This window comes from Cyclospora cayetanensis, unplaced genomic scaffold (assembly GCF_002999335.1).
Source record: "Cyclospora cayetanensis isolate NF1_C8 unplaced genomic scaffold, CcayRef3 CcayRef3_contig_181, whole genome shotgun sequence".
NCBI classification, from domain to species: domain Eukaryota; phylum Apicomplexa; class Conoidasida; order Eucoccidiorida; family Eimeriidae; genus Cyclospora; species Cyclospora cayetanensis.
Genome location: NW_020312127.1, coordinates 66,101 through 81,725, shown reverse-complemented (window position 1 = coordinate 81,725; position 15,625 = coordinate 66,101). Strand labels below are relative to the sequence as shown.

General features: G+C 54.8%; 3 protein-coding genes across 3 annotated transcripts; 2 read left to right on the top strand and 1 right to left on the bottom strand.

Moving 5' to 3' along the window:
* The first annotated feature begins 271 nt into the window (after positions 1–271).
* Positions 272–2,212, top strand: LOC34619122 (NADH-cytochrome b5 reductase 3). The gene is made up of 5 exons (XM_026337429.1): positions 272–356; positions 583–805; positions 1,128–1,337; positions 1,446–1,648; positions 1,968–2,212. Exons 1-5 carry the CDS (start codon positions 272–274, stop codon positions 2,210–2,212), a joined length of 966 nt encoding a protein of 321 aa, XP_026193214.1.
* Positions 2,213–2,866: 654 nt separating this feature from the next.
* On the bottom strand, positions 2,867–6,210 carry LOC34619123. The gene is made up of 5 exons (XM_026337428.1): positions 5,971–6,210; positions 5,756–5,854; positions 4,389–4,689; positions 4,166–4,319; positions 2,867–3,845 (listed from the first exon to the last, which is right to left on the bottom strand). Exons 1-5 carry the CDS (start codon positions 6,208–6,210, stop codon positions 2,867–2,869), a joined length of 1,773 nt encoding a protein of 590 aa, XP_026193213.1.
* Positions 6,211–6,610: 400 nt separating this feature from the next.
* LOC113147303 lies at positions 6,611–11,181 on the top strand. Its single transcript, XM_026337426.1, has 7 exons — positions 6,611–7,066; positions 7,205–7,462; positions 7,637–8,414; positions 8,899–9,341; positions 9,442–9,690; positions 9,817–10,054; positions 10,223–11,181. The coding sequence occupies exons 1-7, from the start codon at positions 6,611–6,613 to the stop codon at positions 11,179–11,181; spliced, it is 3,381 nt and encodes a 1,126-aa protein (XP_026193211.1).
* Positions 11,182–15,625: the final 4,444 nt, after the last annotated feature.

Below are 15,625 nucleotides of genomic sequence, written 5' to 3'. Positions count from 1 at the left end.
CGCAGATTAAAAGCAAACAACACACTTAATTTTTTGATTTCAATTTCTCATGCTAGTGTGTTACTCCAGCTTTGGTCTCATCATTTCCTAGTAGCTGGTAGCATGCATCTCCAGGGATCCTAGAAGCCACACATTTCCTAGCCCTTTCCCTGTGTCTTCCATACAAGTTAAAACTATTGCACCCGAGGTTTTAATGTGCAATAAAGGAAGGACGATGAATAACAATAGACAGCCGTGATTCTAACAGGCGATCATCGGGAAAGCAAGAGCCATGAAAGACCTTTCGCTGGACTTGTCGCTCATGGTGGCCGTGGTTGTCGTTGCAGCATGTTTGGCCGGTAAATTAGAGCCACTGTGTAGCATTAGAAGCAGCTCTATTGCATGACTTAGGTTTGCTCATCGGGTGAAGGCTGCGGTGCAACTGCTTGCGGGGTTGCCAGAGTGGCCACCAATCGTCGAAACGAAGAGCACTATTTTGAATTTTCTTTGCAAACAGTACTTTCTTTTCTGCCTACCAGCCATTCTGGTCAAACTAACTCGGATGCTTGTGTGTGCTCCGGACTTCGGCGCTCATTTTTGCAGCGGGGGGAGCCGTCATCTGGCAACTTTTGCGACCCAAGCACGTGGAGCCTTTTCTATGCAGAGAGAGAAAGCAAATGCGTCTCGTTGACAAGACCGAAGTGTCCCCAGACACCTACCGCTTTCTCTTTGCGTTGCAAGACCCCAACCAACCATTAGGCCTCCCCGTGGGACAGCATCTTAAGGTGTTTGGCCCCAACGTCCCCGGAGTAGTACCCGGAGAATGGTGCTCCTCCACAGTCAACTTCTCCCTTCCCTAGCTCTGTTCTTCCATCGCTTACCCCTTTTGCCTGCTCCCCTCTTTTTCTCTGCCTGCCAGTCCTTTCTCCTGACCGTCGCTTCTTCGAACCGCACCATCGTATTCATCTGTCTATCTCCTCCCGGGCCCCTCTTGGTGCATTTTGCCTTTGCCTCTTAGTTGCAGTGTTCTTCATTCTCCGCTGGCACCATCTTCCAAGTCTTCATGGCGCATGAACTCCTCTCCCTTTTCTCCTCTCGCTGATTGCCCATGGACCCGTCATATTGCTGCTTCCCTGTGCTCTACTCAGGAATGGTAAGCCAGACCTCGAGTCGTCAGCAAAAGAGATATCCCGGAAGTACTCCCCAGTTTCGTCTAGCACCGCCAGGGGAACCGTGGAACTCGTGGTGAAGGTGTACAGCAAGCAGCAAGTCCCGCCCTTTCTTGACGGAGGCAAAATGTCGCAGTTCTTGCAAACCCTCCAAATCGGAGATAAAATTGACGTACAGGGGCCTTTCGGGTAAGGACATGTTGTATGTTAAGGTCCTCAGCACCAGTACTTTTTGTTTGTGTCGCTTGATGTGTGGATCGTCTGCCACTGTTTTCCGCTTATCTGTTTGATGTACAGCAAGGCCAAATACAACGGGCGGGGTTCCTTCTCGTTAGCTTCCCGAGTCACTTCCAAGAAAAAAGTGGGCCTACTTGCTGGCGGCACGGGCATAACACCCATCTTTCAGCTCATCCGGAGGGTGCTTGAGGACCACGCAGATCCGACGCAGCTCTTCCTCGTATATGCAAATAAAAGAGAAGAAGATATTCTGCTTAGAGATGGTTAGCCGCGGGCACAGAGGAAGGGTCATGATACGGTGGTTGCTCCCTCTCATGTTGCACAGACCATAGCTACCGCAGCGTTTGCGTGCCTCTGCCTGTGCCATCATGTCTGTGCGTCCTGCTGCTGACGCGTCAGCTTATTTGCTATCCTAGAAAGTGTACTTCTGCATCTGTCTTTGGGCTCCCAGGAAAGGTTTGTATGTCGATTTTCCCGTTTTGGGTGCTTGGTTGCGTTTCACATCGTCTGCTCCTCCTCTTTGGTCCGTTTCTGCTCCCTAGAGTCGATTTTTGCGCTGTGGATGGATGCTTCTGCTGACAGAGATCGAGGAGCTAGAAAACGAATACCCCGACCGTCTCAGTGTATGGTACACCCTGGAGTTTCCGCCTGCGGGCTGGAAGTATTCTTCCGGTTTTATTTCAAAAGAGATGATTCAAGGCCACTTGCCCCCCCCTTCAGTCGACACTTTGGTGATGTGTTGCGGGCCTCGCGCAATGATCGAGAATGCGTGTCTTCGAAATCTTGCCGAAGTTGGCTATGATAGAGAAGACATCTTTTGCTTCTAGTTGACCTCTTCCAGCTATGGCTATTGTTGGACTGTTCACATCTATAGCATACTTGGCTGGTTCAGTTGTAACCTCTTTGGAGATGCTGTGGCAAAAAGCGACTCAGCAGCTAAAAAATGCGGTTCGTCGTGCGCCTGCTGGATCTGGAAATCGCACGGCAACTGCTCGCCGTCATGGGAGCTTCTTGAACAGCCGTTTGCCAAGGTAAGCAGCTATCGGCTTAAGATGCAGCAGTGAGCTGTAACACTACGTATCGAATTGATTTCGATGGTGCGCTTGCAGAAGCAGAACCGGATGCAGTCACGCGGAACTGTGGGGACTGCGGCCATAGCGTGCGTTCCTCGTGGTTTGCAAAAGCAACAAGCGAGGCAGTATACACGCATACACTGCTTTGGCAGCTGCACCTTGTTTTGACTTGCACTTACAACATTTAGAATGCATATAGCATGATACGGAGGCACAAGTGTGCCGCCTTTGGGCGCTTTGGCTGTACCTTTCCGACTCGCGCCTTGACTCCTGCGCTGGCCACAGTTCTATGAGCCACTGTTGTTTGGTGTCCCTATGGGAACAGAGTATACGTTACAGTTTTGAGGGGTCACACCACCGCACTAGCAGCAGTCAGACACAGCACAGTTGCAGGTTTTAACACGGATTTTAAACGATCCCAAAGACTCCATCGTGTGCGAGTAGTTGCTGCCGGCTCTGTAGACACAGGAGCTGCGGCCGTACGACCAGCAGCGGAGGAAGCCTCTTCGACTGTTGGTGCTGCGGCTGCGGTCGGATGTGATGGCTGAAGAGAGGCAGCAACACATTCCATAATTCTTCACCAATAACTAAGCGCACCCCGCTGCGCTCTACATGCGGCGGCCGTTCCCCTTGCTGCTCTTCTTGGTGCTGCCGTGGCAGCAACAGACGACCAACAACGACAGCACCCGCTTCCATAGGGCCCAGGCAAAGCTGCTGTGGCAGCATTAGCCCGCATTTGCTCTTGAATGCGTTTACTGCTAGTTCTGCGCGCACTAGGTCGCACTTGTTGCTGGCCGTCTCATCCGGTACGGAGGCTTGGGAACTTTGTCGTTCCTGCTCCTCGCCGGGGGAAGCGCCATAACCCTCGTAGTCTTGAGAAGATGGATCTGCTGCTGCTTCTGCTGCAGCAAGCATGGCAACAGCAGCAACTGGCGAGGGCAGCAGCTGCGCAGCAACATCCCTGGGGATGCCATCGAAGAGAGGGTGGTGTTTCCTGGCGTGGGCCTTTTTGTTGCTGTTCCTCTTGCTTAAGGCCACTGCAGTGTCCACCCTGCGTTGCAGAAGCAGCTGCAGCAGCAGCTGCAGACTCTGCGCTTCAAGGGCTGCAGTACTGCGAGCAGCAGCAACGGCACTACGAAAGCGCCCACACAGCTGTGCAGTTGCCGATTTACAGCGCCTGCTGCTGCTCGCGTGGCTGCGAGGAAGGTGCTCTTGCTCCAGCCAACGCAAAGATGCAAGACCACCACAGTCTGCTGCAGCAGCATGCTGCTGCGTGCTGTCGGAGGCACTCAAGAAGACTCCGCCAAGATCTGATGCATCTGAGCTGAGAGACGCGCAAACCACAGCAGCAGCACATACACTGTTCCATCGACGAGCAAATGTAGGGCTGTATCCGTCCCGCTAGATCTTTTTCTGTCTTTTCCATTGTCTTCTTTTTTCCTCCCTCCCTTCCCCGTAGCTATCGTGTGGCGTCCTCCGCGCAACCCCAGACCTCTTTCCCTCCTTCGCAGCAGCCTTCCTACTAGGCTCCGGGTGTATATTCAGTGCTGCTCTCCGCTTATGTCTCGCTCTGCTCTCCGTGATTCTTGCCGGCATGGAGATGTTTTCTGCATTTCTCAACGCCCCTTTACCTCCTCAGCTGCAGCAGACTACAAAGGCTTTTCCTGCGATAGAAGCGCCAAGAAGAACTTCTTAGTGCAGTCTCACCTCCTCTTCACTGTAGGGGCGGCCACGATGGAATCGGTGCTGAGCCTCGGCTGCCTCTGCTTGTGCGGCTCCTCCCCTTCCTCATTCTGTTGCACCAGCAGCTGCAGCTGCTGGTGGTGTTGTGCCTGGGCTGCCGTTGATGCAAGAATAGAGCCTGGACGCTGGCCGTGTCTTCCACGGCGATGCAGGCACTCGTAGAGGTGGTGTATCCAACTGCAGCTACCCTCGCCAGGAGACAGCGCACTTAGCTGCTTCGATGCAGCTAAGTGCCGCTCGGAATCTCCTGCTGCACTGGAAGCAGGCACGACGCGTGAAACAAACTCCGCTGCTTGCGCAGATGGCTGCGTTGCAGCTTCTGCTGCGGGGGGAACCTCGCTAGGGAGAGCTGAAGCTGGAAGAAAACAGGAGTCAGCTTTCGCTGAAAACTCGACAGTGCCTACTCGAGACACAGACCGCGTGCTGAGACTCCCACTGGCAGCCTCTGCCGCCACGCCAAGGTCACTTCTTCCTCGTTCCCCCTCCTCCTGCTCCTGCTGATGCTCAGCTGCTTCGCTGTGGCCAGCTGTACTGCAGCCACCGCTATAGTCTTCAGAGGCTTGTCTGTGATGCCTGAGGAACCCCCCGTGCCGATGCGCAAACCACGGCTGCTGCCCTTCTGACTGCCGTTGTTGCCTTGAGAAAGGCACTCCCAAGCTAAGCGTGCTGCTGGTCGCTGCTGTACTGGCGAGACTGCTGCTGCTTCTTGAAAGACGGGTGCCCACAAAATTTTCTGGATTCAGCCGACGCAGGGAGGAGGTGCTGCTGCTGCTGCTGCTGCCAACGCCACTAAGGCAGTTCCGCTGACTTTTGCTGTGTACTAGCGAAGGAGAGACAGATTGTGCGATGTTCTTGTCGCTGTTGCCGCTGCTGTTGTTGCGTGAGGGCAGCGCTTGCAGACGCGGCAGGCTGCTACTGCTGCTGCAAGTGCTGCTGCTGCTAGAGTTGATGTTGCCACTCCTGCTGCCAGGGTTGCTGCAGCTGCGACCCTGGCAGCCTGGTGTCTGGCAGCCAGGGATCGATGAGCTGTTTACGAGATCTGCTGATTTCGCGAATGCCCTAGGAGCGACCACGTATCGTTGCTGGACGCAGTGCAGCTCGTGCTGCTGCTGCTCGTGGTGTTGCTGATGAACCCTCAATCGCGTGCGGACGGCCGCAATGGAGGAAATCCGACGCTTGCGGCCAGGCAGCGCCTGCATTGTAGGTCAGGATTCCCTGTAGGGAGGGAGTGGCGGCAGCTGTGAGGAGGCAACTGCTGCAAGACTGGCTCAGATAGTTCTTACGTAGATGGAGTTTGCGCGCGTGTCTGGAGGCCTCGAACCTCCAGGTGCAGCTTTTAGTTTACGCTGCGTGGGTTGCCTTGTCTGGTGTCGTACAGAGCAGCAGCGAAAACAGGGTGAGAGAGGGGGGTTCACCGGGCAGCTTTGGGGATATAAGAGGGTGGTGGTGGTGGTGGCGCTTGAATCGCGGTTTTTCGCCAAGTGTGTGCTCTCCCGCATGACACGAAAATGCACAGAATAAGCGCATTTGAGCAGACGGCTGATGAGGCAACACCTCTCCGGGGTGTTGCAATAACTGGCACGCTTCACTTGGGGCCCCCCCGACCGTGGCGCTCCAGGGTTGTACTCTGAGAGGGCACACCGCGGGGTACCTCTGAGAGGGAGTCTCAGGAGGGAATTATTTAAAACCGAAATAATATTCAGTAAGTGGTGCTTAATCCTAAGACGGAGGGGGGACTAGCGAAGCGGCAAGCGCGAGAGCGTGCCTGCCTTCCAAGGAAGGCTCTTCTCCATCGAAGCCTCCGCATTGCAGCACCTCCTTCCAGCAACGGCCAGTTCGAACTCTTGAGGGGCCCCATAGGGGGCCCCATGGGATTTTGGAGGGTGGCTCAGCTGCATTTCAATGGGGAAGCCTCTCCGCGGGATGGGGGGAGTGGTATCACCTTCCTGCTCCGGAGAAGATCGACGCATTTGACGCCACCTCCCGCTTCTTAGGCAAGGAGCGCGCATTCTTCGGGGTTACTGCGCTCAAGCAGCAGCTGCCTCTCGCCGATGGCTGCCAAACTCTTCAAGGATTTTCCCCGGCTCGAAAACTCTCGAGGGCCTTCTCGCTACGGAAATGCCTCCTGTGCTAGCCAGGGCATGCGCCGCCTCACCCCTCCTCCTCCTGCCCTCCCAATGTGCGCTTGCAGCTCATTTTAGAGGCTCTGCAGACGGCCGCCAAGCCACAACCTCCTGCCGAATCTCAGCGACTCGGTGCTGCGGGACGGTGCTCAAGAGGAGAAGCAGTTGCCCCTTCTCGTGCCCTTCAGCAGCAAGAGCAGCAGCAAGAAGAGGAGCAGCAGCAGCAGGAGCAGCAAATTCACTCCTTCCTCCGTTGCCGCTCAGTGGCGTGTCAGCTCTGTGGCTGATGTCTGCGTCCTTCAGCGGCAGCAGCAAAGGCAACCCCAGCACCCTACAGACACAGAGTCAAGAAACTTTCCCCCAGGAGCAGCACTCGCAAGAGCATCTGCACTGGGAGCAACAAGAACAAGCTGCACCCGATGAAGACGCACTGTTTGAATTCGTGTGGGAAACAGAATTCGATGGAGGTGCCTCTCTCTTCTTGAACCACGAAAATGGTGAACCCCCCCACGCGGCCTGTGACAGTGGCGGCAACCGCATCAACAACAGCTGCACGCCTCCCTGCACCGCTGCGCTCTTAGACGGGGTTCTCGAACAGCGACATTTGCAGCAGCTCGACGAGTTTTCCCAGCAGATGCATCAGACGCAGCGAAGGGAGTGGCTTGATCAGCAGGATGAAGCCTCCTGCTCTCCTGGGCCTACTGCCCCCGAGAAAGAGAACGCCTCATCAGCAACACCATCAGCAACACCATCAGCAACACCATCAGCAACACCATCAACAACAGTAGTAACATCATCAGCAACACCATCAGCAACACCATCAGCAACAGTAGTAACACCATCAGCAACACCATCAGCAACAGTAGTAACACCATCAGCAACACCATCAGCAGCAGCAGCGACAGCGAGACGGCATGTATTGCGATTGCTGCGTGAACAAGCTCAGGCCTCTGTCCTTGCAGAAGTTTCTCCTGAAGTGCTTGTTGAAGCAGTTGCAGCTGCAGCTGCAGAAGGGCGACCTGCTGGGAGAGCCTTTGCGCAGCTTGGAGCGATCGAGGGAGCTCTTGTGCTGCAAACGAGGAAAACAGGCTGTCTCCCTGTCTCTTTACTTGCCAGCGCTGCCGATGCTTTCCGCACTGTTCGTAAAATGCCCCGACAATCTCAACGCCGACTCTTCTAGCGAGCTTTTGGTGCTCTCTCTGCTAGGAAGATTTTCTCCCCTAAAGTTCAAGGGAGGACTGCTGCCGCTTCTTGCTGTGTTGCACACAAGCGACGCCTCCGTGCGGATGCTCCGTCTTTGCGTGTGCTGCAGCTGCGTATCCCGCACACGGACTTGTTGGTTTGCAACATCCCCTCGATCGTCGCAGCCCTTGAGGAAGCCTTGCAGCAGCTCGACGCGAGGAGAGCCTCCGAGCCAGCTGCAGAAAAAGCTACGGCTCAGGCGGCAGCAGCAAGCAAGTGGGCATTGCCGCTGCTTGAGTGTTTTACAGCGGCTCGAGTTGCTCATAAGACGACGCAGGACTTGTTGCTGCGGCTTCTACTGCTTCCACCCGTTCTGCAGCAACTGCAGCTGCCGCAACTCGCCTCGCTTGCCGTTTGCGCTGCTTCGCAGCCTCTCCTGGAGGTCGGCTACCGACGTCCTACTGTGTGTCTCTTGACTTCGCTTGCTACCCGAGTGTCGGAGATCCTCAAAGGCCTTCCCGAGGCTCTTCAGAGGGGGCACAGCGGGGGAGAGAACCACAGCAGCACGCGGAGTGAGCCAGCCATCCTGTCCAAGAGCTTCCTTCCCCCCTATGGAAGCTTTCTGGGGCCTCTCCCCAGCCGCAGCGCTGCCTTCCTCGTGTCTGCCTTCAGTCGAATCGAACGGTGGGAAGAACCACCGCAGGAAGCAGCAGCATGCATGGCCTTCAGGGATCGCTTGCTGCTGGAGCTGCTTCCCCCGGCCTTGTGCAGCATGACGGCGTGGGAGCTGGGCATCACAGCAAACGCGCTCAAGATATTCCACGACCAGCTCGAGACTAGCAGCAGCAGATGCAGCAGCAGCAGCAGCAGCAGCAAGAACAACAAGAACAACAACAAGAACAACTGCTGTAGGAGCCCTGACTGCGGATCGCAGGCCGCACATGATCCAAGGATGCTTTGCAGTCTTCAGCAGCTCCCACACCAGTGCACGGCTTTGGTGGATGCCTCAACTGTGCAAAACTTACTGGCGTCTCTCGCGGACGCTGCTCTTCGCCGTCTGCCGCAATTTAGCGTCCAGGTGATATCCGACACCTGGCTCTACTAGAGAATCTGCTGAGCTCACGCTACCTGCTAGTGGCTTTAGCGATGATGAGCATGCTGCGTGTCTAGCGATGTCAAGTCTACCTTGGGATCCTTGGTGGCTCAAGGGCTGATGCAGCGGTAGAGAGGCTCCTAATGGCGTGGTGGCCGGCTAAGCGGCAAGGCGGATTTCGAGCTAGCGCTGATCTCACTAGACTCCTGGCTTTCTTAATAACGGGATCAAGTCTCTTGTGTTTTTTTTCAAAGATTTTTACGCAGAAGAATTTCTTCCCGTACGTTGCGTCCCTTCAGGCTCTTACCGCCGTGTTGGAAGCGTTGGAATGCTGCAACAGCGCCCATTCCAGGGGCAGCAAGCTCCCTGCCGGTCTAACAGCTGGCATAGCGCTACAGCTTCCGCGACTGTTGCAGTCCACTGCTCCTCCTGTTGCTGTGCCGCTGTTTGTGGCCATGGCTGCCTGTGGCCTTTCGTCTCCCGCCATCTCGTCCTTTATGCTCTCCTACTTTCAAAAGAAGCGCCTCCTTTTCTCTTCGAGGCAGACGCAGGCAGGCCTAACACCCTAAACAGTAGATGCTTTGCAGCAGGTGTGCGAGACAGGTGGACTGGCCGCTGTGTGAGCCGTCGCTGGATAATCACAGCTCCTTGTGCATTGCCTTGCGATAGTGCCGCCCTTTCTGCCTCTGCTGGTCGTGCGGCTGCAGGTCTTGATGCGAGTTTTGCTTCAGGCGGGCTATGTGCGAGGCCTTGTGATTGAAGAAAGCCTCAACAGCGCGGCGTTTGCCTCGCTCTCGCCTTTGTGCTTCGCTTCTCTCGCGGAGGGAATAACTCGCTGTCAGCCCGGCTGTGCTGAGGTGTATAGATCCATAGCAGAGCACTGGAGGCAGCGCAAGGAAGATTTCGCACCAAATCAGGCCTTGAGTTTCGCTAGTGCTCTGCTGCAACATGCCTCCCTGAGACAATTGCAGCAGTTACTGCGCGGTTCCGCAGCAGTTCAGCAGCTACTGCTGGATGCTCTGCACACTGCCGCACAAGGAGCAGTCGCTGAGACAGGAGAAACCACTAAAGGGGCCGCAGCAGCAGCAGCAGTAGACCAGACGGTCTTCAGCATGCCGACAGAAGCTTGCCGTCGAGAAGCAATAGAGGCAGCATCCAAAGCAGCAACAGAAGCAGCAATGGCGCTAGGAATCTCGAATGCATCTTTCGGAGAACGGACAGCTCCAGGAGGGCCTAGTGGAGCAAGTGCTCCGCCGTCACGCAGCTTGATGCTGCGAATGGCAGCCTCCGTTGCTTGTGCGTCTCATGTGGTGAGAGCCGCTGGATGCTGTAGCGGAGGCAGCACTCGCAGCAGCGGAGACCGATGGATTACCGCAGGCAGCAACGCCAAGAACAAGCACAATACCCGTGCGACAGCCAGCAAGGGCGCAGCGCAATGCACAGAAGCATTCGTTGGTGAGTCGCAACTGCATATCACTTTCTGTGTTTTTTCTGGCGCTGCTGTATGATCGTTGGGAGTATCTTTGAGGAGTAGTTCAAAAGTTGTTGGCCTTGAAACTTCTGCAGTGTTTTGGGGATATTTTATCCTTTGCATGTGCATTTGCATGCGTCTGAACGGTGCAGATATCGTCGTGAAGGGCTGTAGTAGAGGCACGTTACACGAGGCAAACAAGGACTGGAACTTGCTGCAAGAGACACAGCGGCTCGCTGGCTTTGCAGGCAGCCAAATGCTCCAGCATTCAAGCGAATCGCCAACAGTTATTGCGGGAGCAGCCGGATCCCTTGCTCTTGCTGAAGACAGCCAGGCTATATGCAGTAAAAAGCACCACTTGCGAGAGCTCAGGACTAGCCACACTAGCCACGGCCGCTTCCCCTCTCTAGACGAGAGAGGAAGCGGTTGCTGGTTATTTGGCGAGAAAGTGCGACTGCTCCCCTATAACTGCAGCACTGAACACAGCAGGGAGGACTTAAATGCGATTTTGCTGCTGATGAACGAACTCTTGGATGTGGAAAAACAAGCCGCCAGAGATCCCCTCCCGCCGCGAGCTGTAGCGGCATCTAGCACTGCAGCTCCTGTCTCAGCAGAAAGCCTGACATCCGAGTCATCAGCTTGCACAGCTAAAGAAATGATGAAGTCAGCCCTGTTTGTTGAGGATGCAACGCAACGCCACATCAACGGCCTTTGTGTTTTGGTGCCTAAAGCCTTGGCTCGCATGAGCATGTGCAGCAGCAGCGAAGGACTGCAGACAGGAAATAGGGTCTTGTCGCCTTCTGTCGCACATAGAGCTGAGCAACCCCAGCTGCAATCCAAAGTGGCAGCCCCTACCGAGGTACACGCTTTGTTTGTGTTGCTAGATGATGCCCATTGTCTAGCACCCATGAAGAGTGGAAGACAGGCGTCAGTTTTCTCACCATCTCACTGCCTGAAGGAAGCTGCAAACCGAGACATCAGCAACCTTCGCCTTTTGAAGTTCTACAACGAAGACGTTGCAGAGCCACGGCCCGTGTTACTACTGCTGCCGCAGTGCTCACTGCAGCAGGAGCAGCTTCATGAGAGTGAGTGTTTTCGCGCTGCTGCCTGAACAAAATAGAAAAATAGGGATTGCGACTCATTATAGGTCTTCTATTTTACGTCAATTTCCACAATGAAGGACGTAGAGCAGCATTAAAGACAGTTTGTTGGACTGGCCTCAGCCTGTAGCTTCAAGGCGTTGGCGTCGAAGTGTGTTTGTGTGTGTGTATGTGTGTATATGTATATATCGAGCAGCCTTCAAGGACCTTCCAATCGCCTCTGTTGTCGCTCTTGAGTCTCTTAAGCGTCAATCGGCTGTGCGGTGCCCGCGGACTGTTCTTATAGACTATCCCAGATGGTAAGGGCCTCTTGTGAGACAAACCAACAACAGCCAGCGCAACATGGATCGCTGCGGGAGAAGAGAACTTTTCAGTGCAACAATCGTAGTGGTGGCGATGGCAGCGACACAACCTCCGCAGCAGCCATCCGCCTAAATAGGGAATGTTGCAACTTTTTGGTTTCCAAGTTTTCCGTTTAAAATTTTTGTGGCCTTTTCTGCCGGCGTTTGTGCAAGGGTGCTAAAGCACAAAGTTCAGTGCTTGCTTTTGTGGTGTGTGGGCCGTACATTGCATGCATTTCTGCTTAGGTCTGCACTGAGCAAACCAGAAAGACTGCGCAACCTCCAACAGTTATTTGCCTCGCTTTATGGGCATGCATAAGGGGCCGCTTTGCTGCGGAATCTGAACCAATACAGGCTGAGGATTCGGAAAGCGATATGGCAACAAGGCTCATTGTTTGAAGACCCTTGGATCCTTCGATATCTGTAGACCAAGTCTCAGCATGCATGCCTCTGGAGGGCGAAACGACATGGTTGTACACTGTTCTCTTGGTTGCCGTACTTGCTGCTGCTGGTGATGCCGGCGTTGCTGGGGGGGTGTTTTACGTAGTGAGTGTTGTGGAATCCTCAGTTCTGCATCGCAGGCATCGCGGCGACTGCAGATCATTATAAGCTTAAAAAGGCATCTCTGCAAGCTCCTCTGATGTCTCATTGTTGTTAATCGGACGGCAGCAATAGTAGAAACAGCAGCAAGAACCACAGCAGCACTGCCCACTGCAATGGTGCAGATCTAAAGGTGAAACTCTATGCCGCGAAATTACGGCTGCACACTTTTTTCTGCAACGTCTTCCTGAAGCAGACTAGGTAGAGTTATGGTTAGTCCCTACACGTGCGTGCGGAATACGAAGCTGATGCTCTTCCTGAGCGCTCTCTGGTACACTAGAGCGGCCCTCCCCGTTAGCAAGTCGGCAGGCATGCCCGTGGCCGCAAGCAACGCTAGACTCGACATTGCAGATTTCGCCCGCACCCAGAGACACCAAAGATACATTCTATTGTAAACGTGGAGTGCCGGAACAGAAACAAGCGGCTTAGAGACAGAGAGAGTCCAGAGGAGGCAGAGCCTTTAGCACGACTACGAGAGGTGGAAAGCGACATACGGTCTCTTCTGTCAGACGCTTAAGACCTGGCAACGGCGAAGAAGCTTAAAGCATGAGAAGCATTTGTGACATTGGACTGTAGTAGGACGACTTGAGAGGAGACACAGCCGAACATAAGAGTGAGAAGCCGCACGAGGAGAGCAACGCATATATAGATATATATATCAACATACACTGCAATGGGATACGAGGCAGCGCGGAAGTTTCCGGGGGAGCTGCCACAAAGAAGCTACACGAAAAATCAGCAGGATAGCGACGCAGGGCAGTGTGTATTTTCATAGAAATGCTCAGTAATCAACACGCAGAGACACGACCCGTCAAGTCAGTTTCTGCGCCGCCATCCGAAGAGTCAGTGAAGAGACGCCTGAACGGTCTCCAGGCTGGAATGGATTTCCCCTATTGCTTGGGGAGGGGGCAAACGGATTAGTCTCTACTGGCACTGGAGGAGCAGACGGAGGTTCTAGGCCCTCCAGAGCTGCAGCAGCAACGACTGCCCCTCTGCTGCTCTCATCAGCAGTGGACAGCGGCGCAGACGCTGAGGTGTCTGTACTTCGCAGCTGCCTCGCAGCAGCGGCAGTCGATGTAACATTGACGGTCTTGCTTTTACCACGGGGACGAAGCGCTTGCCACTTGTCAATTTCTTCAGCCGATATTCGCACAGAGCACTCCTGCAACAAAGCTACAGCAGCGAAACGCATGCAGCCGGAGCAAAAGCGCATGGAGACTCCTGGTGCGTCGACTGCAGAAGCGTCCTTCTCCGCATGCAGCTGCTTGTAACATGCCCGCCAGATACGTGGGGAACAACACCTGGCAAGAAGCAGCATGCGTATTTACCTCGAAGGGCTGCTGGATCATCGGCGGTACATGTGAGGGCTTTAAGCAGGGTCTCTGCCTTCTCCATCTCACGCGCGACAAAGCGCTGATACCCTGAATCGGAGGCAGCAGCAGCCGAACTAGCAGGCGACACGTTGGCAGCTAGCCAACAAGGGGGCTGCAGCCTCGTCGGCGCTCAAAACAACAATTCAGGTTGGTCACAGAAACACTAGTCCGAACAGTTGCAAACGAGGAGCAGCAGCATTCGTACGCGGAAGCAACACACTCTTGCACCCCACCTGCAGGTGGCTTTGGTTTGCTGCTGCTGGCGCTGCTGCCTACGCTGCCAGGGACGGCAACAAGGAGCAGCGTCTCCTTGAGAGTCGCCGTATCCAATAGAAGCTGTTGCGCCCCTATGGTGCCTACCCGTTTGCAGCTGACAAGGCCCTCGCGGTACTGCGCGAGAACTTGCTGGAAAAAAAGCGCAGCAAACACACAGCACGAACGAATTTAGCGACCACTGCCTCACGGCTGCGCCGCAAACCACTAAGATGCAACGCATGCGCAAAGATATGCAGAGGAGACGCCGCTGTGGCTGCTCCTAAACGGCATTTCACGGAGCTCTCCACGCAATCGACAGCACCCATGCGCGGGTGGAGACAGTCAGATAGTTCGATGACGGGTAAAATAAGCCGCGTGGAGGAAGACAGCTGCTTGCCACGCGTTTGGTATACCCGTGAAAGAGGGAGTCTGTAGACACCTGCAAATGTGCGCCATCCGTAGACATGGCTCTCTGAGGGTGCCTTGCGTAGTCAAAATATACACATTGGCAGCTCTCACCTGAGCAAGTTTGTCGGCAACAAAGCGGAAGATGGGGCTGCTGAGGAACTCGGCGATGCGGCGCATGCCATATTTGAGGGAGGCACAGAAGGCGAGGACGGGATCGGACGCAGCGGAGACGGCAGCAATCGAGGTAAAGTTTGTCTTGGACAGGAAGGATACGAGGGAGGTAAGAGAGGGGCCAAACAAGTCCAGCAGCAAGCGAATGCACCGTCCTTCGAGAGCGAAGAGGAGTTCTGGGAAGAAATTCGCAGCGGCAGCAAGACAGCCTACCAGTACACTACCTTTGGCGGGAGGAAGGCGTGCGCAGTTCATGAGGAAAAAGAAAGAAGCAGACGCAAAGCGGCTGTGCAAGAGACGGTTGAGGCAGTTAAAATTGAAGAGGTCTCTCCCGATGCGCAGCTCAGGCAAGGGAGGCCAGAAGCGTGGCAAGTTCTCGCGGAGGTGAAGCGGGGGGAGAAACAGAGGGACTGGAGGGGGGGGCGTGAATAGGCGTAGATATCACACAGGCAGTGGCTGTCTCTACACACAAAGACGCATGTACATGTATGTAATATATATATGTATGTGTTTGTGCCTGGCCTACCGTTCTGCTCGTGGAAGGAGCACCTGGCCTTGAAGGAGTCCTCGATTTGTGCTTCGATGGCTGCAGCCATCCGTTGGAGGGTTCTTGTGAAGTAGCTGCAGCTGCCTAAGACGGCAGCAACAACAATGAGTTCCTGAGCTTCTTGATCTTCGACATCCGCTTCTCCCTCCTGATCCTCTGCCCTCAAAGACGGGAAACAGCCAGTGGCCACTGCTGCAGCGAGCGGCCCCGTTAGGAAAGCTTTGGAGGGAGGCAGCCTGAAGAGGAGGCATGGCAAGCAGCAATTCTTTCTCCGGGCAGATCGGTATCGAGGCGCTCAGTTCGCTGTGTCACTGCGGATGATGCGTGGGGGGTGGGGGGGCGGAGAGGGGGGAAGAGGCGGCAATAGCGGCGCATGCAAGGACTCTCGGCAGCGGCTCGCTGCCAAGAAGAAACTGATCGAGGCATTAGGAGGCGAGGAGGAAGGGAAAAGGCATCGCGGACGTTCGGGGAGGCTTCATCGATATTTATATATTCATATGCACTAAGCAGCGTGTGCGGGTAGGAAAAGGGCAAAGGAGACAGGCACGGGGGGAGGGGGTCCTCAAGGCTTTTTTCAGAGAGAAACACATTCTACGTCAGAAACCGACGAACTGTGGAACGGCCAAAGAGCAGCTCTTACCGCGTTTCTAAGACATTTATATACCTAACAAAAAGCCGCTTGAAGGCTGAGACGACGTCCGCCATCGTCTGCTTATTAGAAAAGGAAAGTGTCAGCTCCATGAGGCCCTTACAAGCGCTG